General features: G+C 40.4%; 1 protein-coding gene across 1 annotated transcript in view; it reads right to left on the reverse strand.

Annotated features, from left to right (window-relative positions):
* Positions 1 to 6,206: 6,206 nt before the first annotated feature.
* Fat4 (FAT atypical cadherin 4) overlaps positions 6,207 to 21,852 on the reverse strand; it is a 152,936-nt gene continuing 137,290 nt past the window's right edge. Inside the window, exons 12-17 of the mRNA XM_076864321.2 lie at positions 21,693 to 21,778; positions 20,695 to 20,874; positions 18,327 to 18,451; positions 15,892 to 16,109; positions 11,153 to 11,414; positions 6,207 to 9,058 (exon numbers count right to left, since the gene is read on the reverse strand). Of these exons, the coding sequence (XP_076720436.2) occupies positions 7,191 to 9,058; positions 11,153 to 11,414; positions 15,892 to 16,109; positions 18,327 to 18,451; positions 20,695 to 20,874; positions 21,693 to 21,778 (2,739 nt within the window). The 3' untranslated portion in view covers positions 6,207 to 7,190. The remainder of the gene's footprint in view (positions 9,059 to 11,152; positions 11,415 to 15,891; positions 16,110 to 18,326; positions 18,452 to 20,694; positions 20,875 to 21,692; positions 21,779 to 21,852) is intronic.

Here is a 21,852-nt window from a genome sequence, read left to right on the forward strand (position 1 = left end):
TACTGGAGATGACACCAACATCTATGACAAAGTATTAGCCTGGAACCAAATGAAGCAACTTCACAATCAGTAGAATTTGATGGCCAAAGCTGGGAGTTAGTTCGTGGCAACAGCTTTTAAATACCAGGAAATGTAATTTAATCTCATATAATTAGGTAAAGTAAGAAATGCTGAAAATAGTGGAAATTGCCTTAAATATTCTTTAAAGTTTACTAAATCTATTTTTAATTGCTTTTTAAAATGCAGTTGATTGCCAAAGTTTAGGAAATAATTGATTACATTGATTATATTGCATATGGGGTGCACATTACTATAAATACAGATTTTTTTTGGAAATACTTCAGTAATTTTCTGAAAACAGAGTTTGCAAATAAGTACTGATCAGAGGAAAAATCCAGTCACTCAAAATTGCAAGCTTCTTGAAGGCAAGAGTCATTTTTATTCTCAGAGCTTTCCATAGTGGTTGGCCCAGAGTATTAACATGAGCAAATTAAAGCAGGGATGTGTTAACAAGACTCACAAACTAATTTACAAGGCAAAGCTATTTTCTAATTCTATACGCCACAAACACCTCTTCAAAAGTAGCCACTAAATGCAGCAAGGCCAAGAATTGTTCTTTAATATGAATAGAAAGCTGTCTGTGAGTTATAATTGGCTTTGTTGCTTTAAATCTGCTGAGCATGTCTCGGACTCAATCTATTCTTAATCTAAAGCTGCATAAATTAAGAAAATTTCAAATGAAAATATATTTTTTCTGCATTTTAAAACTGCATTTTAAAAATATATTTTTTGCTAGCTTATTATATTAACAGACCCAATCCATCATCTTTTTTGAAATACTATTCAAACATCTCTTTTAAAATTTAAAAGAAAACATATCAGATAGACACACAGAGAGATAGATAGATAGATGATAGATAGAGATATTTTCTCCTCATATCAATGGGTCCGCCCACAGCTTTCTGCTTAGAGAAGACTTTCAAGACAGAAATGGTTTATTGTTAAATAGTAGTCGATTGTCAATTCAAGATACTTGATGATTGACAGTTCTGCCAAACATCCCTCTTTTCATTTTCTATTTATCTAAAGCCCTTTCCAAACATATCACCACTGTCCCACAAAGAATTCATCTCAGCATCTGACCTTCGGAGCAGCATTACTCCTGCTTTGGGACATAATATCTTTCTCTTCTCTCCAACTCATAGCTGTAAAATAATTACCAGTTTGGGAAATAGGTTATACAATTTATTGTCTTAATTATACTGTTTTTCTAAAGGAATATTTTCCTACAATATTTTACTTTGTGATTTCAAGGTCAAGTGTCAACAACCCTATTTGGGGCGGCTCTCTGGCCTGTGACTGGCAAACAGCTGGGGAAGACTGTCTGAACAAGTTGACTGCTCTGGCAAAATGGAATCTTATTTTGATCAACAGCTGTACCACATGCAATATGTTTTCAATTTGAGATGGGGAACTCAGTGACATTGCCAAGGAACTTTGTACATTGTTGGTTATTTTATTTGGGCTAGAATGGTACATAGATTATGATCCCATCTTTCTGCCAGAATACCATAGTGACCGACTTTGTTCTTTGAAACCTGATTTGGGAGTTTGGCAAACTAATTCATAAACTAATAAAGTTGTAAGTTTCCAAATGGGTCACCTGAAAATCATCTGCCTTTTGGTGAAGTGTTTTTAAGAATTCTGTGGTCTTCTCATTTCTTCAGAAATGGACTCTCTCACAAATGTGTCTTGGTAAGTCTACTTTGAGTCTATCACATGCTGCATGAATATTTGATGAGTCTGTCCTTCTTCCAACACATTCCTTTCCTAAATGTAAATATTCTTTAGGCTATCTACATTCATTTAAACGATAAGCTCCCAGAATTGTCTATGTGCATTCTAACACAACCCTGGCTCCAACAGATGCACCTTCTACAGCACAAAAAAAGACTTTCCCAAGAGTTTTCATGGTTAACTCCGAAAATATGTCTTTACATCTTAATCTTATTTCAGCATTCTTCCTTCTGAAATTTCAACACACTTCAAAAAATGTTTGTTGGTGATGCAAATTTGGAGTTTGCTATACTTATTCTAAACAAGTAAAGCACATCTTAAAAGCTATTTGCGGGCCTGGAATTGTGGCTCAGTGGTAGAGTGCTTGCCTAGCATTTGTGAGGCACCACGTTCAATCTTTAGCACCACATAAAAATAAATAAATAAAGGTACTGTGTCCATCTACAACTGAAAAATAAATATTAAGAAAAAAAAAAAGGCTATTTGGTCAGCCCTCAGTTGCTTTGAATTCCAGCATAGATTTGCTGTCATGTCTTAGAGATGTCTTCTCCACCGTCACTCCCTCCCTCCACTATGCATCCTTCTCATGCACTTTGAATTTTTTTTCCTTATAAATGATCCACTTCAAAAGTGAATGTGATTTGTAAAATGAAAATTTCTACAACCTCCCGTTGGTAGGTACTTTATACTTAGGATATACAAACGAGTCAGTAACAAGGAAACAGACTACTTTGCTGTTAGGCATCTTAGCAGGCTTCCTGTTACTGTCCCTCCAGCATTGTGTAGTCATAAAGGATAGCATAAATCAACCCTCATTGGCACAAACCTTCAGCTGGATTACGCACGTCCTACTTTGTCTTCTGGTTGTTGGCCCTCCGTGCAGAGTGAATGGATGCCCATGTTCTCAGGATTTACTTCCCATCGAAGATTTGCTTCAACAATAATTCTGTTTCTGGGCCTGCTCTAATAGTCACTTTCTCACCACCCACCCATATATATATTTGGGTGCCGTCTTTTCCGATGTCCACAATGGTCTGGCCGGGCTGACTCCTCCTGCTGCTTTCCCAGGCCACAGCCTCTGCCCACAAATGTGACACAATAGGGGTGTTCACAACTCACCTGCATCATTCAAGTCTCTGAGCAAGTGTCAATCTCCAGAAAGTTCCCCCTGACCCCCTGATCTAAGCTAGCCCACACACTCTACTGTGAACCTGCTTTAGCCTGGACCTTCTTGACATAACTCGATATTATCCTCCATGGTTACTGCTGTTTTGATGGTTGAGTGTAAGCCTCCTCTTTTAGAATTTGCATTTCATCCAGGCTGTTCTTTGTCACTTTTCTTCACAATTTTGTTCCTATAAGATAGAAGAGTACCTGACATGTAAAGGGCATTAATTATGTTTGTGATTAAATTTAACCCAGGATGTTGAATTTCTTTGAAGTTCAATTTATTTCTTTGTTAAAGAATTTGCACTTCAGGGTTGTTAGTGAAGAATATGTTTGTTTACAATTATTGCCATGGATGCGTAGGCTATGTTAGGAGTGAATCATTGATATTCATTTGCACCAGATTTACCAGAACGGAGTTAAACTTTACTAGAACATAGTGACTTTTTCCTTACTAACAATAAGTGAAAATATTGAATTTGAATATAATGCCAGCCTATAACACTTGAACTGATTAACCATTAAAACTACTGGTTGTATCAAACATTAGTAATGTGGCATTTCACTCAAAACATCTTTAAAGGACAAATGCTAGATTAATTACAGGGTTTAATATTTTATACTTCATACAGGAAGGCTTGATAATGTATTAAAATATATTTCCTTTCTAGGCTTATTTTTCCTAAGGGAAGGTAAATTCAGTCATTTTGAAATGTCAGCCCTTTTTAAATCAAATCTGTGACATAAAATAGAATGGGGAAAGTAAAATCGCATTGCTGAATTATTAATTCAAAATCTTAAATCATCCTTGCTTTCCAGATGCACTTTACCATACTGTTAAGTTCAAATAAAATAATATAAATTTACATGATAACAGTGATTTGTTCTTACATGGAATGTCTGGAAGTAATAAAATTGCTCAGTAATGCATCTAATTTTTTCTTATAGATAAAGTATTTATAAATTACACAACTGTCCAGAGTGTAAGCACTGTGTTCCCCATCAACCCCCCCCACCAGAGCTGGGAAGCCCTTGGCAAACAGCATGCCTGGGGGAGCTGCGCCCCAGGCTCTGCTCAGTTTCCATGTGTTAAAATGGTTTTAATTTATTTTAACAAACTATCAATGAAGCCAACATAGAAACTTCTAAACTTCAAGAAACACTCTTAAAAACCAGAGCAACATTCTCTAAGGAACTTAGTGTCTGAGGTCAGTGCTGGGCAGCATCCTCTGGCTGTGGTCACCTGCTTCTGGCCCTCGCTGGCAGTATGTCCATGAGAGTGTTTCAATTTGCTTGAAAGTAAGTAACATCACGTCCATGAAAAAGAGGAAAGCAAGAAATACCACCTCCGTGGTAGTAGGTAATGACCCATCCATGTCAAAGATGCAGAGGAGGACAGTGACTGGGTTCCAGGACGTCCTATAACCCCTCCAGGGGTTGGATCAGAATCCCATGGGCATGGTGTGAGGTGTGAGCATGCAAGCAGCCATTTACTGGGGGGATTACCACTTGTCAAAATGCCTATGAATCTCTTTCCCCAGTATATACACTATGTCACTTCAGGACTCCAGTAAGTTAAACATTATTCTCCACTTTAAGGGAGACTTTCCTTTCATAAATTTTTGATTTGTTATGAAACAAATATTGGTTCTCACTTTAGTGGGAAAGATTCCAACAAGACAAAAATACACTAGAAATTTTCCTATAGGAATGCCACCTTACTCCTAAGCTGGGATTGATTGATCAAGGAATAGGAAGAATTCCTGGAGAAAAAGAATAGGGAGCCCTGGGGTGAGGTTCTTTCCACTCAATCCTTAGCTATAATCACATTTCTCTTTTTGCTTTTAGCTCTGTTCTGAAATTCTATCCTTGAAGACACTGAGATGCTTCTGAGTTTCTCAGGGAAAAACCTATTAACCTATTCTGTTTTCGAGTTAACAAAGTGATCAACGTGCTCCCATATTTGGGGAATAAACTCATAATTCTAAAACTCACAGGAGTTTTATACTAAAAGCTAAGACTTTAACTACTAAAAGTTTTACTACTAAAGCATATTGGCTCATCAAAGGTACCAGAGGAGGGGGTGAGATTAGGGTCCCACATTCAATGTCTAAACCACAGTCAATAAAAATAATTTAAAGTAAAATCTACATTTTATATCCTATTCTGAAATATTTTTTAAAGCCTCAAAATTATTAAATGACAGAGTATTTCTGGCAAATATCTCAACCTGCTGATATTAATTTAAAATATTTCACTAAACAAAATGTCTACATATTTTAAAACCCTTCATCATTATGGCATAGTCAGTATTAAGGGAGAATACCCCCAACAAACGTTAAGATTAAGGAAGATATTTAATTCTAAAAAATTCTGAGGCTGCACAGTAATTTTACAGGTCTTTCTATTTAAGGTAAAACTATTCGACACAAATTGATCCTCTTTTATACTTTTGTCCTTTTTTTTTTCTTTTTTTTTTTTCCCCCTGAGTTGTTCCCCTGTTGGGTGACTTCTAGAAAAGAAAGGTTTGTCTTGGCTGAGACAGTATGTGAACTTTGTTGAGATTTCGGCAGCAGAGTGATCAACTCAGTAAAGAGAGGTATATGTAGCATAGCCTTCACAGTCATTCCTCCTCCTTACAACTGGACGTAGAAAATTTTAGCTGGATCCTTGGAGAAAATCAGACCCAGACACTTTTCCATAATTCACTTTAAATCACTGCTGCTTCTATAACTATGAGTCTGGTTCAGAACTGGCTTTCAGTGACTATATTCTACTGGGAACTTCGCAACCTTTATTGCTACAATGCTCAAATCACTTTCATGAAAATGGGAACATCCAATAACTCTAATGAGTAGGGATTCACTAAAGTGACTTTAAAATGCTGTTCTGGGAATTATCCACAGTGATGTTTTTGAAAAGAAGATGATCCTATCCATATATATATATATATATATATATATATATATATTTCTACTTGCTATGCTCAATTGACAAATAGAGTGTACTCTCAACTGGGCAGCCAAAGCCTATAGAAAAATAAAAGTTTTAATGTTACACTCTGAATACAAAGTATTTTAAATAAATATTTTAATTCTATTGTTGGCATTTACAAGTAGAAAGCATACAGTATGTTACAAATATCAAAATGTGAAAAATATGAACGTTACATAAGTAACAAATGTAAAAAAGGTATTTTCTTACCTTCCCTGAAAGTAAGAAAACTATTCAGCATAGGAAAATATCAGTATCAAAAACACAGCATAGGTGTAAAAAAAGTTTTTACACAGTATTAAAAAATGATCTACAAAATGACACAAAGTAAGAAATGTTGCAATTTGATTTTATATAAATTATAAAAACTGGGTACTTGGGAAAATGTTGAATGGATAAAACAGAAGTCCAATCATAGGCTTTGCCTAGGTCAATTTGTTAACATGTTAAAAGCATAGAACATTTTGTTTTCAATAAATAGCTATTAAAAGTCTCTTAGAAGTTCTCTGGATCATCACTGCGCAGTGGGGAGGGGCATGTGGGGCCCAACACGCGGCTGTTTGGTTCCTCAGGGAAAGCCTGAGGAAAGTCAGGAGGCCACAACTGTTTGCAAAATGATTCAGAAGTTTTAACATGATTTCGTAAGAAAGAGTTAAAGTGCTGAACAAAATGACTTCATTTTAGTACCCACTGTCATGTAAAACTTAAGCAAATAGCCATTTCTGAGCACCATCGTATATGGAATCTATAATTCTGAAAAGTGTTCATGGTCTTTCCTTCAAGGATGGGAAGGATCTTCACTACACTGTACACAAGGATTGGTTCAACCTCGGGGACCTTGCAATGTAAAACATAATTATAATAATACACTGGAGACAATACACATACTCACTATGAGAGCACAAGTTCTTGCTGCAATGGTAACCGTATTCATGTCAAAATCACAAACCAAACACTGGTAAATAAGCAAAACTTCTCAAATGTCGCATGCCACGTAACTAGCTACAAAATACAATGCATGCAGGAAAACAAATCCAACCAAGCGTATTTAAATTAAACAGTTGTTCTGAGGCTGTTTCAGCAGCATTGTGGTTATTATTTTCAATGTTTCCCTCGACCACCAGTCCACACTGGCCAGTTCTCACCTGTGGCCCGACTTAGCTGGCCACCTTGTCGCGGTTTGCGTGTTTCTCGCTCTCGCATTTCGTCGCGCCAGCATGTCAACGTCCCAGTCACACGTACTGCTCTGCTTCCCCTTCTTTGGGGACTGGCTTCGTCGGCCCACCTTTACCTTCTTCATTTGCTGCTGCCTTTTCTGGGAGAGACGCCAAATCTTTAAAAACATCTACATAATGGCCAAAGCCAGGCCCCCAGTTCAAAAGGTTGTCCCAGTTGAAATTCCCCGCTGGCTGGCCAAGCTTCAAGGGCAGAGTGCTGTCAGCTGCCCCGGGGGCGGCCACCTGGCCGCCCGGCCCGCCCTCGGCCCTGCGGCCGTGGTACCTCCTGGGCTTCAGTCTGGCTCCGTAGTTGTCCTCGTCGTCCGCATCCGACTCGTTGACTTGGGACAACTTGGGCATCCTGGAAGTGTACACCATGGGCTTTTCCCTGTCGTATTCCATTTCTGAGCACGTGAAAGACTCGTGGGAGTCGCTGTCGGAGGAAGATTCTGGCGCTGGAATGCCGTCCGCGGGGTTCCTGGTCCTGGACAGGGGCCGCCTGCAGTCGTCGTCGGAAGAAGACCTCCCGTGGTCGGCGCTGCAGATGCTGGGGTTGCGGGGGCGAGGGGTGTTGAGCCTCTCCACCTCTTCAATGGAGAGCCCCACGGGAGGAGAGGACTCGTGGGGCATCTGCCCGGTGGGGTGCTTCAGGCGGCTCCCGGGTCTGGAGCCCTGCGCGGCCATGGCCTGCGGACTCTTGCTCCTGCGCCCCAGCCGCGTGGCGTAGTTGAAGAGGCCCGGGGGACAGGCCTCCCCGTGCATCTCCAGGGCGTTCCCGTCCCTGATGGGCAGGTGCAGCTCCCGGGCCGGGCTGTTGCGGTAGAAAGTGGAGGACTTGGAGAAGGGGGCGGGGCTGTGTCGCGACAGGGGGTTGGGGGTGGGGCACGCCGAGTGGCTGAGGGAGCTGGTCCTCAAGCCCGGGCCGTAGGCGGGCTGGTAGGTCAGGCTGCTGGCGCCCAGGGGCATGGGCGACTGCCTGGCGAAGCCCAGCGGGCTGTGCCTCTGGATGGAGAACTTGGGCGTGTGGCTGCGGAACTGCTTGTAGTGCTGGATGATGTCGGCGTCCGAGGGCGCGATGCTGCTGGCGTTGTCGATGTCGTAGTGCTCGATCTCCTGCTCGGGCGAGGCCAGCGGCGCGCTGGGGAGGGTCTCGGGGCCGTGCGGGATGTCCGTCTCGTCGTAGATGAGGTAGGGGTTCTCCCGCTCGATGATGTCGGGCTTGGGGTTCCCCTCCGGCTGCTTCCTCACGGCCATGTCGTCCGCGTAGGGGGGGATGTTGTCCGGGTCGTCGAAAGCCACGTTCTCGCTTCCCTTCTTCTTCTTCTTCTTCTCCTTGGGTTTCTTCTCCTCCGCCGGCGCTTTGCCCTTCCTGCCCCGGCACTGGTTGCACAGGATGAGGCTCAGGACCAGGAGGGCCAGGGCGGTGGCGCAGCTGCCCACGATGGCAGGCACGGCCCACAGCGGCAGGGACAGCTCTTCAGGGCCCGGGCTCAGAACGCACACGTGGCCCCCGGGGCTCCCGGCTTTGCACACTTTCCCCTGAGGACAGAGGATGCCCAGGCAGGCCACCACGGTCTCGCAGGTCCTTCCCGTGTGCGACTCTGGGCAGCTGCAGGTGAAGCCCGAGTGCAGGCCCGGCTCGCAGCTGCCCCCGTTCTGGCAGGGGTGCGAGGCGCAGTCGCCCGGGGGCACACACTTGTAGGCATACCACTGATTGATGCACAGCAGATCGCCCCAGCAGGGGTTGCTGGCACAGATGTTGGGGCCTCGACAGCCAATCTTCACGGAGGGGTCCGTTTTCGAGATGGAAGCCAAGCTGTGCTTCCCGCTGAAAGGGAGACTTTCGCCACCGTACAGCACGGACGCGATGCAGCCATCGAACCCTGCAGGGTTTAGAAAGCCCAGGAAAGTATGTTAGAGAAGCTCAGGACTCAAACGCTAGGGAGTCCCCTCAAGATAGTCTGGGGACCATAGTCTCAGAGCCACCATCAATTCAAAGGCTGGGTATCTGTGCATCTTCTGACATAACTCAGCAAGATGTGAGATTCCCACAAAAATGAACCTTGGCTGCTTGGATCTTACATGTTGTAAGACTCAGGGAAGACTGGACTGGGTTTTCTTTGTCTCCCTCTTTTCTTCGATTTGATTATTTACTTGTCTGTTTTTACAGCCCACATACCAAGAGTTACATAGAAATCAAATTTATTTTTTGAGAGCAGAAAAATAGGCCAAAGGCTTTAACCACAAGACTAGGCAGTATCAATGGAGGTAACAGTACTCCCATGGAGTCCAACATAGTTTCTTGGGGAGCAAAAGAAAAATCTTAGCTCTCACAGTGCTCTGTGCGTCTCCAGAGGATGGATGGAGAGTTCGACTGCGGCTTTAATATTTCATGAGGTTGAGACCACAGAATTAGAAAAAAATTTCTAAAATGGCTCCTTAGGGGTAATAATGATGTGTGTGTGTGTGTGTGTGTGTGTGTGTGTGTGTGTGTGTGTGTTTTATTAGACTGCAGTGCACTAATGCAGCTTCATTGTTCTTGTGTAAAGCATAGGAATCTGTTCTGATCTAGCATAATCTACATTCTAAAATGCTGTAAGTACAGATGAAAAACTTGTGAACCTGGAATTTAACTTTTATGTTTTCACTCCATTACTCTGTCTCACATTTTGTCTTTGCCTCTTTTTTTGACTCATCATTCCACCCAAACATCATTTCCACCCCTAATAAACTTTCTCTAAGAGCTTCTATGACATCTCCTACTTTGGTTCCTACAATACTGGATTTCTTCTTATTACACAGTTTTATTTTTTGACCCAATCTCTTCTAAACAACCATTAAGTCTCACAGTTACTCAAAGTTTTAAGAAAAGCCCCAGGTTTTCTTTTCCAGCCACACCCTCATGTTATCCATCACAACCAGGCCCAATACTGCAGTTTTCCAGTGGACACTGAAAACACCTAATTCTATATTTCTAGCCTAAGTCTGCCCCTGAGTTCCAGTCCATCCATCCAAAGTTCTTTCTCAAAAGTGCTTCAAGCCCAAACTATGTCAAAACAAAATCTTGGTGTTTCCAGAGGTGTGTGTCTTTGCACTACACTGAGGGTCCTCTCTTGGCAACAGCACCGTTCCTTGAGTTGAAAAGTTAGAAACCTCCCTGAACTTTACCAAAATCACCAACAGCTTTGTTGATATTACTTTAGAATATGTCTTGCCAATCAACTTCTTTCTAACCCTTTGGTTATAACATTAATCAGAGCTCAGACACCTTGCCCAGTTCACTGCCAACACCCTCCCAAATAACTTCCACAAGCCCACTCATGTCTTCCAATTCATTCTCCATGTGGCCTGAAAGATCTTTAATACACCTGCATATCTAATCTTGACATTTTTGTGTTTAAGAACTTCCCATTGTTCTTCAAGTAAGACAAAAACTGCATCATGGTCTAGAATTTTCTCCAAAATAAATTGATCTTTTACTCACACCTGAACTCATTATTCAGATATGAGGACGTAGGTCCATTAGCCACATAAGTTTCACTTTCTTCTCCTTTTCTTTCACAAATCTCTAAAATTCTACATCATCCCTTCACATCATTTTTCATAGATTAAAGTAATATTTGTGTTAGAATTTCTATGGATGTTTTTCTCCCTTGTTTCATGAGTTCCATGGGGAGAATAGCTATGAACGAATACATGTGTGAACATTTACATACATGCCTGATAAATTCACAAGCATCCAAGCCCATGAGCTTACTATGAATTGTAAACTTTCTATAGGTAGTTAAGATGGTCTTGGAATACTCATAATTGATAATGTCAGAAATACAACTAGTTTTGTGAAGTAGATTTAATGGTTTGTATATCTGAGATTCATAATAAATAAGTAGGTTTTTCCAGCTTCACCACAAAACCACCCACTTTTTGAGAAACAACTCTTCCTTTCCTTTATGACTCTATTCCACAGACGCATTTACCTGCTTGAGTATCTCGATGAGCCTGGTTGGGTGGAATTCCACCAAGAGATATAGTAAGCACGTCAAGACCACCAAAATCCTGAGTAGGGTGGACGATATCTCGGTTATAGATCCTGTCAATGGATAATACAGTAGCAGTTCCATTCTTTCCAATTAGGAAGGTATGCCAGTGGCCATCTGCAACATATACTTCAGGAATATTTCTCTCCACTTTCCCAGCAATTCCTGCATCGGATGTAAAATGTACTTTGCCATTCTTAATCTGGAAAACACATTAAAAATAATGTGCAATTAAAATGTGATATGCTCAAATAAAAATATTTGAATGGAACCAACCCTTAAAATACTGATCAATCCAAAGTAGCTGGAATAGCTGAGAAGTCTGGTTTAGTATTGGAAGATATGTACACACATTGTATCTATAACTTTAGGTAACATATAATTTTACATTTAGAAATTTCAGTAGTTCTGCAGAGATTCGTACATTTAAAGCTAATTTTTCAAGATGCACAGTTATTTTTCAGAACACAATTGAGATAATAATGTGGGATAATAGCTATCTTAAGATATGCAAATTATACCATTGTGGGATTCTATTTCTAGGGCAGTGGCAAGTGTGTTCTATTGGTAATACATAACACACTTAATCAAAGGCCCATGGTGATCAAAAATGCTAAAGCCACTTGCAAGATGAAAAATGAATGCTCTTTCATAAAGGAAGCAGAGTTGGAAAACTAAAGACAAGAATAAATTGTTTTACCTCTCATCTATGACATGGGAATTTTAGGAAAAAAAAATGATGCCTATTATTTATATCATTTCTTGAGAGGAAAAACTGTGATGAATAAAGGGTGGATTCTTACTAACGAGGTGTCTGGGCAAGGCTTGTCTTTGGCTGTCTTTTCCATCTATCTAAGGGGATTGGGTTTCCTTCGATTCACCCGGCAGAGCCCTGGGTAGCAGCAAGCTCCACTCCAATTTCCAGCTACTGCATGGCCAGCAGTAGTGTAGACACTTTACAAGGCAAGATGAACACTGGGTTCAGGGAACACTGTCCCTCAGGACAGCTAGGCAGAGGGTGGAGGGGTGCCACATGGCACAGGAAGGGAACAGAGGATGATCAGCTCGTCGCTCAGATCAAACACTATTTCCACAAGCAACAAGCACATCTGGTAGAACTAAAATCAGTTCATTTGTACTCTTTGGAAAATATGTGTACCACATTTACATACATCACTTGTAGAGTGATATTTTATTAAAGCAATCTTTCCAGATAAAAATACATTTCAGTACCAAACCCAGAATGGAAAATAACAAATTCTAGTTAAATGACAATAGCATTTCATCAGTGGGCAGCAATTCACGATGTGATGAAAACAGAAAGGCCAGTTCAGGAACAGTCAGAGGCCCTTCGTAAAGGAGACTGGGCGAGGGCCTCCTCCAGCTCTGTGCTTCTCCCCTACTTAATCTCGCCATGCCATCCTCTTATTCAGTGGAATTCTGAGCACTTGGAACACATCACAGAAAAGGAGTGTAAGTTCTCATTATAATGTCCTTAATGTATGGATTGGATCTGAAATGTCCCCTCCAAAAGCTCATGCATCAGGGGCTGCAGCCATGTTCGGAGGTTAGGAAGAGCTCTGATCTCATCAGTGGATTCATGCATTTGATGGATTAATAATTTTAATGGATACTGGGTAGTAACTGCGGGCAGGTAGGAGTGGCTGGAGGAGGTGGGTCACTGGGAGCAGGTCCTAGAAGGGTTAATCTTCTCTCTGGCCCCTTTCACTATGTCTGCCACCTGGCTACCATAAGAAGACAGCTTTCCTCCACCATGCCCTTCCGCCATGTTGTTGGTTTCATCTCAAGCCCAGAGCAATGGAGTCTGCCAGGATGGATTGAGACTCTGCAACCCTGGGCCAAACAAACCTTTCCTCCTCTGAGTTGTTCTCGTTAGACATTTTTGTCGCAGCCATGCAAACTGACTGACACACACTTGATGTTTTCCTTCTCTCTAATGAGACTCCACCTAACACTTAGATCCTTCCGAACTTTCAGAACAGCATGCTAAGTTATTTCTTGGTTGTTTATCTACATACGTTTTTCTCATTTATTGATTACTTTTTGAATATATAGAGGTTTGAGTCCCTTATTCTAATTCTCTACAACCTATCTACCTTTACTTAAACCAACAAACCAGGCAAAACAATAGAATAGATTTGAACTAGAAATGAAACTGAACACCAGACCAATAACAAAGAACTCCAAATATGGAGCTACCTGATAACGCTGTGAAGGGAGGGAGGTCTGTGATGTGCTTTAAATACAGTGTCAACAAAGGTGCACCCCGATAAGCGCTCCTTCAGCCTTTCTCTCTGAAGTTTCCTCTTTTTAATTTGTCAGGACAAACCTTGTCATTTCTGCACTCCTCTCCCTCCTCACATAGCCCTCTCCCGACAGCCTCTCACCTCTAAACACATAGAACACTGTCTAGGCAACATTCTCTCTCATTTTCACCTCTGCATGTGTGCGGGGGGTGGGGGAGACTGATTCAGAATGTGGAAAGCAAGAAAGCAAAAGCACTGGTCAGAAAGTGAGTTAAAATAAAGAAAGAAACAAGCTGGGATACGCTGACTCTGATAAGCTAGCTGATAAGTCACACTCATTCCAACTAGTTTCCCAGCCCTCATAAGCAGTTCATTCATATTCCTGCCATCTGAATAATTTACTTGTCAAAATAGCCACTTTCTAACAGTCCATTTAATTCTCCTTATTTCTGGCCTCCATGCCACCTTGTATATTCACGTTATATGCTGAGCCCCTTAAACTCTGGAAAGTTGATTTTCAAAATTTTCACACCAAAAATGCATATTTGGGCTTGAATTAGTCATTGACTATTCATTAGCCCTTACTTTTGCTTTAAGAAAAGAAAATCTCTAAGTATGTGCTATCAATGTAGCAACATCTTGAGAAGCTGTGGTCCTCTTGCATATGCAAGAAATTACAATAACACAAACGGATCCTGACATTCAGCTTAAGGAAGAAAAATTCTGTCTCCGATTCCTCCAAGCACACTGCAACTTGATTGAACTCCTTGGCTGGAAGAGATATGTCATTTACATGGCACGAGGACTTGGAAGCTGCCTAAGTATGCACAGGGACTTCAATGTCAAAGCCTCTCACAACAAGATGCTTCTCTTAGATGATGGAGGTCTACTTCTTCCCCTACTCCTTTACTTTCTTGGCTTCTAACACACTTTCCAGTGAAAATTATGAACACCCAATTGTAGCATCGACCAATGACTTGTAGCTGCTCTCTGTAATTTTTTTTTTTATTAATTCCGGGACTGGGACCTTTGTTTCAACAATGAGGGTGACGTTTTAACCTAAGGATGTTGTCCTGCATGGAATTAGGGCAGAGTGTCCCAACTGGGCAGGGCTGATGCCTTTGACCTGAGGGGTCTTTGTCCCAGGGTGCTGTGTATTACAGTGTGTTTGGCAGCATTCAGAATCTCTACCCAGTAGATGCCAGGAACTTCCACCCCCAACCGTGACAGTCAGCAGTGCTGCAGACAATGCAAAATGTCCCCAGGGAAGCAAAATTACCCTGGTTGGCAACGATTAAGGGGCTGTAATTTGAGAATTCAATAAAAGATTTGTTTTTGTACTACTTACTGAAGATATGCACGTGCAACCTAACCATCAAGGTCGGCTTAGATGAAAATTTTCAGACTAAAAAGTCCAAAATTTAGAAAAGTACATCTATTTTTAGTATTATATGTAAGTTAAATCAAATAATTCTTAATAATTTCCTATGTATTTTGCTTTTTTATTTAGGAATTTTTTAGTAGATGTCAAAATATTGATCTGTAGGTGAAAAGAATTCAGCAAGTGTAGTCTTCTTTTTCTTGAGAATTTACTAGAATTTACATAAAAATTATCAGTATAATTGCAATATATAAAATTATATTAATGGAAAGCAGTTATGAAAAAATAAACTGAAAAACTGATGATCCACATGGTGACGACTTATTTGTGGGAAAGAAAGCAAAATAATCATTTCAGGACTTCAGAAGCTCCAAGCTGGTGGGAACACCCATGTCATAAAGTTATTCCCCAGGTTAGCATCTTATTTATAGATAAGAAAAAAATGTGTAAAAGGCTAATGAAAAATAAATCCATTTTTCTCATGAAGTATAATTTTTAAAGATTATTCAAAAACTATTTGGAGAGATCTGGTGAAATCCAAAATGTACTTTATCTCACAGCGATTACCTGGACAGCAGTTGAATATAAACCCTCAAATAAAGATGGATCTTTTCCAAATGTGCATCTGCAGTCTAATCTTACCCAATGACATATACCTATCAGTATTCAAAATAATTCTTGGAGAATATCATTTTTCCATTTCAAAGTCATTATCTTTTTGTTTTGCTTTGCTTAAAAGTAGGAGGAAAGCAATACATTTTTTTTTTTTTTTTTTTTACCAGACAAAATACATTGCAGCAGATTTTGGCAGCGGTGTCCTCTAGACCAAGACAGAGGGTTTAGAAACCAGCCGATTCGGACCTTTGTTCCCCTGGCCAGGGCCTGGGGAATAGTGAAGCTAGATGGCACTGGACGGGTGCCCAGCGTTGGTCAGAACTCTGCTGGCTTGCAAAGGAGAGGACAGACACAGAGGGAGGGTGATGAATCCCTGGCACAGGTGGTCTCCTGAGGAAGCCCCCGCGCTGTCTCACCTTCACGGTGGTGTAGTTGCTGCTTTCCTGGACGTGGATTAAAATGCCATTCTCACTTCTCGTCCTGAACTTGACTTCCAGACTGCTCACCCCGAAAGGCTCCAGAGCGGCACCACGGATACTCTCTCTTAACAAGTACTCCCGCTTCTCGTTCTGGCTCACGTGGTAGTCCAGGCGTCCCTTGCCTTCCAGTGACAAGGCGGTGTCAGGAGTGACAGCTGGAAGCCAGGGGGGGAAGGAGAAGTGAGTGAAGGGCCCCGTTACTTAGAGCATTTTCTATAGTGACCCAAGTCATATTAAAAAGGACAAGGAAGATATTAAGTTTGGGAAAATGATGGCTCTAATCCTACTGTGGAAAAAGGCGATTTCCATTTGTGAATTATTACATAAATATATTTCAGATGCTGAAATCCATTTCAGAACCATGAAATGTAAAACACTTTACGACAGTGATTAATCACTTGGGAAATATTCACCAAAATTCTTGCCTCATGATACAAATCATGAATATTCCGAGACTTAGCCACCTGTTGGAATTTTGCACTTGAAAATTTTGTTTGTAATCAATTTCACTGTAATTCCAAAATTCGTAAATGAATATGTTTACTAGTTAAAATGACTTCTGATCTTTGGCTGATCTTTGGAAATTTGGTTAAAGAGGTATACACTCAAATACTAACAATTGAAACATTTTATTTTCAGTGATTGTGGATAGTTTAATTTATCATCATGTGTAATCATTATGCATAATTAAAATTTATAATAATGTGCTAAAATGTTCACAGTCCAGAAGCACGAAAGTTTAAACCAATGACAAAACTGAAGAAAAGAAAGGAAATGGAATCGAGGGTAACTCAGCACTGGATGGTGTGCTTTAAAAAGGTGGGATTTATGGAACGTGAATCCTACATCAATTTAACACAATGAGTCTCAGGCATTTCTCAAGCCAATGGCTCATCTCATACTCCAGATTTATTAGTTTCTACTTCCTAGATGCTCACTTATTTTAAGAAATATCATGTGACAGCATAGTTTTTCTATGCTTTTAATAGATCTGAAATAATTGTATACAATTATTCTTTCTGCTACTAAGATCTTTTAGATATATCTTAAATTTTATCATGTATTTTTATACATTCTCATATTATAATAAAGTCAAATGAGTCCTGAAAAAGTAATCAGATTCCTATAGTTGAATTAAATAGTAAGTTATTTGAAAATAAAGTTATTCTTATGAAAGAGGTCCCATTAGAGGTAGTTAGTGGAATATACAGCTTGAAATTATATCATTGTCTAATGATGGTTTGATTATCATTCATGTCTTATTAAAAATAAACCAGGGAGTAAAAGACAAGTAACTAATGAAGGATTTAGAAAGAAATATTCAGAACCAATTCCAACTGATTGCACATTGAAAATCTCACCTTCATTGTAATATATTATGCTGCTATTGTATTATGTTTTTAGCAGTATTTGCAGTGATTTACTATGTATATTTTTCTACTAAGCACAAAAAATTAACCAAAGAAATATTCCCTAATGGTGGATGATATTAAATTACATCTTGACTATAGCACCTGACCTTTCAAGTTGCCTAGCATTCTTTTAGATAGCACAAAAATAAATCAATAAAATATACTTATAAAATGAAAGCTAAAGATTTAATTAGTAAGTAACTCCTTGAAAGGATGTCACTCTTCTCAGCTTAAAAAAAACTAAATTAAGAATATCATTATCTTGCAGTCACATCAATGTTTATAGCATCTCAATTCACAATAGATAAACTGTGGGACCAACCTAGATGCCCTTCAATAGATGAATGGATAAAGAAACTGTGATATATATACACAATGGAATATTACTCAGCATTAAAAAATAATAAAATTATGGTATTTGTAGGTAAATGGATGGAGCTGGAGAATATCATGCTAAGTGAAGTAAGCCAATCCCCAAAAAACCAAAGGCCGAATGTTCTATCTGATAAATGGATGCTAATCCATAATGTTGCGGGTCATAGGAAAAATGGAGGAACTTGATTGGGCAATGGTGGGGAAGGGGTGGGAAGGGGGCATGAGGGCAGGAAAGATGGTGGAATGAGATGGACGTCATTACCCTAGGTACTTGTACAACTGCACATGTGGCGTGACGCTACATCGTGTACAACCAGAGAAATGAAAAGTTGTGTTGCAACTGTGTACAAAGAATCGAAATGCATTCTGCTGTCATACATACCTGATTAAAATAAATAAATTAGTTATTTTTTAGAAAATAAAATAAAGAAGAATATCATTGTATTTTACCAATTATTACACATTTAATATTTTGACTACTTAGAATGAAGAGATAATTTAAAATTTAAATGTATATTTTACGCGCATGTCTTTATACTTGTCGTGATTATTTAATTTCCAGGAGAAGCGGAGCCATTTACGTACATTTGTCACAGTATTTCCCCGTCAGCCCCTCTTTGCAATGACACTGCTGCCAGGACCAGTAGTCGGTACAGGTGCCTCCATGTTGGCAGGGGTTGCGAGTACAAGCCCCTTCGAGTCGAGGGCATCTAAAATAAAGTCACAACAGAGAGCCATAAAGCACAAACAGGATGGGAGGAAGTCTGCTAAACACAGACATAAGCTTTTATCCACCTGTATGATTTCAAGCAATCATTCGAAGCTCAGGTTATAAGACATTTGAATCAACGAATCAAATTAGAAGATGTCATGTAACACAACATCCACCTGGTAGTAAAAGAGAAGATTAAATAAAAATAATACCTTATGCAACAACAGAAGGGGGGGACCATGCATTCTTTAAGTCAGTGCTTATTCAAGTAAGACATGTTGAACACATGGAACCTCGGGCTAACAGGTTACAGGTGCCACATCTAGATTGGATGCCACATTCCTCACCAAGCTACCCATGCAACTAAGGTTTATGGAATGCCTACTTATATGCCAGGTTTGGGTCTAAGCACAGAGGTAAGTGATGAAAATAAATCCAGGCATTCATGAAGTATCACCTTTTCCTTTGGGAGAGACAGACAACATAAAAAACATTAATTAAACACGTCGCTTGTTGGAGGGAAGTTTTGTGGAATAACTCAGAGGAAGTGTACGAGAAGTGTGGGTTCCTGGACCTCTGAACTGGACGGGGAGGGAAGGATTCGTCTTTATGGAAAGCTGGGCAAAGGCAGGCAGCAAGTGGGATAAGATCACTGCAGCAGAGGGGTCGGCCAGGGGCGCACCCTGACGTGAAGGTGGACCCACACCTCTGAGGAAGGCCAAGGGGAGAGTCGGCTGCAGCAGGTGCACAAGCGGAGGTGGTGTGCTTGGGAAGGAAGAAAGGCCAGGTCAGGAAGGGTGCCTAACCCAGGTGCGGACTCTCCACTGTTACCCAGGAGACGGGAGCCACTGCAGCGTTGAGAGCAGAGTGGCAACAGGAACTGATTTGTTCCAAGAATGTCATTGTGGCTAATGGAGGGCTGAGAGTAGGGAGAGAGGAGTCCAAGAAAGGCTTGGAAGCTGTGGCCGAGCAGGTTTGACTTCAAAGCATATATTCAAGATAAAAAAATTCATATTTACAAATGTGTTTGTGTGAACTTGGAGAATGATTCAGAAGGAAGTACATGGAACCACATCACCAGTGGTGTGAAGTCTCAGCCCTGTCTGTACTGTTCTATCAATAATAACAATGAGATGATGCTCCTTTGAGCAGAACAATAAAAATATAGGAAAAAGAAAAATGCCAAATTGCATACAATCCTTAAGTTGGAAACATTGGAATTATTCACAGCTTTGTCTTTACAATTTTATTTCTAGAGATCTTATCCAAGGAAAATAATGTCAGCAAAGATTTTTGTGAAAATATGTTGATCACAGGGCTATTAATATGTTGATAAAACTGAAAACAATTATGGTGTACAACAGTAGTTAAAATAGAGCACATTCATATTATGGGATACTAGGCAGGCAAGAACATGATAATAACCTAAGGGTATTTGTTCCTGGGTGGATAGGTTATAGGTTATTTTTATTTTCTTTTTTATATTTTTTCCCGAATTTTTCAAATTTTCAAAGGAAGCAAGAACAATTTTTAAAATAAAATGTGATTTTTGCAGGTCCTAAGACATTGCTGAGAACCTAATATATAATAAAATCTTTAAAAAATCTTAGAGTTTATAATTAATTAAGGTATTAGCTGTTAAACCAAGCACTCCTATAATCCCAACAACTAAAGAGGCTGAAGCCGGAGGACCAAAAGTTCGAGGCCAGCTTCAGCAATTTAGCAAGACTCTAAGCAACCTAGAGAAATTTGTCAGGGGCTGGGGATGTGGCTCAGTGGCAAAGTGCCCCTGGGTTCAACCCCCATTACCAAAATAAATAAATAAAAAGAAAGAAATTAGCTGTTCAAACTGTGTCAAGGTTTTGAGAACACATACATGTCTATTAGTAAAACTAATTTCAAACAAAGTGATCTGTGAACACAATAGCTAACATGTACATATGACAACGTGCTGGGTTCCTCCATCTCCTAAGTGCATTTGATCTTCCCAGCTCTGTAAGGAAGGGTGAACACATGTACACATGCATGCACACATAGATATTTTTCTTAGACTCCAGAAAATTAAAATTGCCTAATTAGGTATCACACTTTATGCCAAATAAAAGTTATCAGCTATAAATAGACATTTACAATTTAAAATGTGGTATTTTTAGGGAATTGGGCACGATAATTTCATCTTTGGATGTCCAATTAGCATATACTTCTGCATTTTTCTCCAAAATTACAAGAAAGAATCCATACTGATCCAGAATGCCCTGGGCTGCCAAGGCTTGGCTGGGCTCCAGAGGCCTTCCGTTGACCGCGAACTCCATGATACAGCCCACGAAGTCATGGCTTTCCACGTGCCCTCTCCGCTGCAGGATCGGCTCCAGCGATCTGATACCTCCAACTGTGACCCGGTTTGGCTGAACATCGAGAGTCCTGAATAAGAAAGGGAAGATAAGGATATGAGGACTAACATTTCTGAAAAATGCTTGTTTTGGGGGAATAAAAGTAAATCCAACTTTTTCTTGCACATGTTATGGTGTGGTATAAACATCAATGGAAAACACTGCAGGTTGGCACGGGTGCCCCCCAAAAAGATACTTGCAGGGTTGTTTGGTTTTCAAGATCTAAAAAATAATAGAAGTTGTGAAAATCGTATTTTAAATCAGTCTAATTTGACGGTGCGACAATGCTGAGTCAGCAAGAAGCAGCTGTGCAGACAGACCGCGTGAAAGCCGGGCCACTCCCCCGCTGGCATCAGCTCCCCTTCTCTCTAGAGATGGTCTGCCAGCGAGTGGACTAGTGCAGCTCAAGGTGTGTGCTTTTCTCTGTTCTTAATAAACTGGAGGGTGCTTTTGTTAGGCTGCTCTTGTGTTTCTGGTTAGAGGCTGTCAAAGCACATGTTAGCCATCATGGCACGTTTGGAGAATGATGAGGAGTTAGGCTCCCCATCCTTCTCCTCCCCAGGACTCAAGTAACCTGCAACTCCTTCGTAAACTTTTCAAAGAACATTGACTGCACTAAACTCTCCTTTCTTTGGTTTTATCCTCATCTCTTAGAATGCCTTTAAAAAAAAAAACTGCAACACAAAATGTCATTAATCATCAATGTTTTATTTCATAGAATGAGAATCTCTATGAGGGGAGTAAATTATCTTAAGCTTTTATGTAATATTTAAATTTCATAATGATTTTTAAATGTGTAAATTTGAAACGTCATGTAAAAATAAAGTTCAGACTAATCACTTTGCTTACCAGTCATCTGACACGGCCACATTACTGACGGTGCAGTAACCAGGTTCTTGGTTCTCGGAACAGGAGTCCACGGTTAAGGATGCTGCCTACAAAGCAAGAGCAGGAATGTCACTGTGGGTCCCCTTGTCCCCACACACCCAGGACTCGTCTGTGTAGATGT

Source organism: Callospermophilus lateralis, chromosome 8 (assembly GCF_048772815.1).
Source record: "Callospermophilus lateralis isolate mCalLat2 chromosome 8, mCalLat2.hap1, whole genome shotgun sequence".
NCBI classification, from domain to species: Eukaryota; Metazoa; Chordata; class Mammalia; order Rodentia; family Sciuridae; genus Callospermophilus; species Callospermophilus lateralis.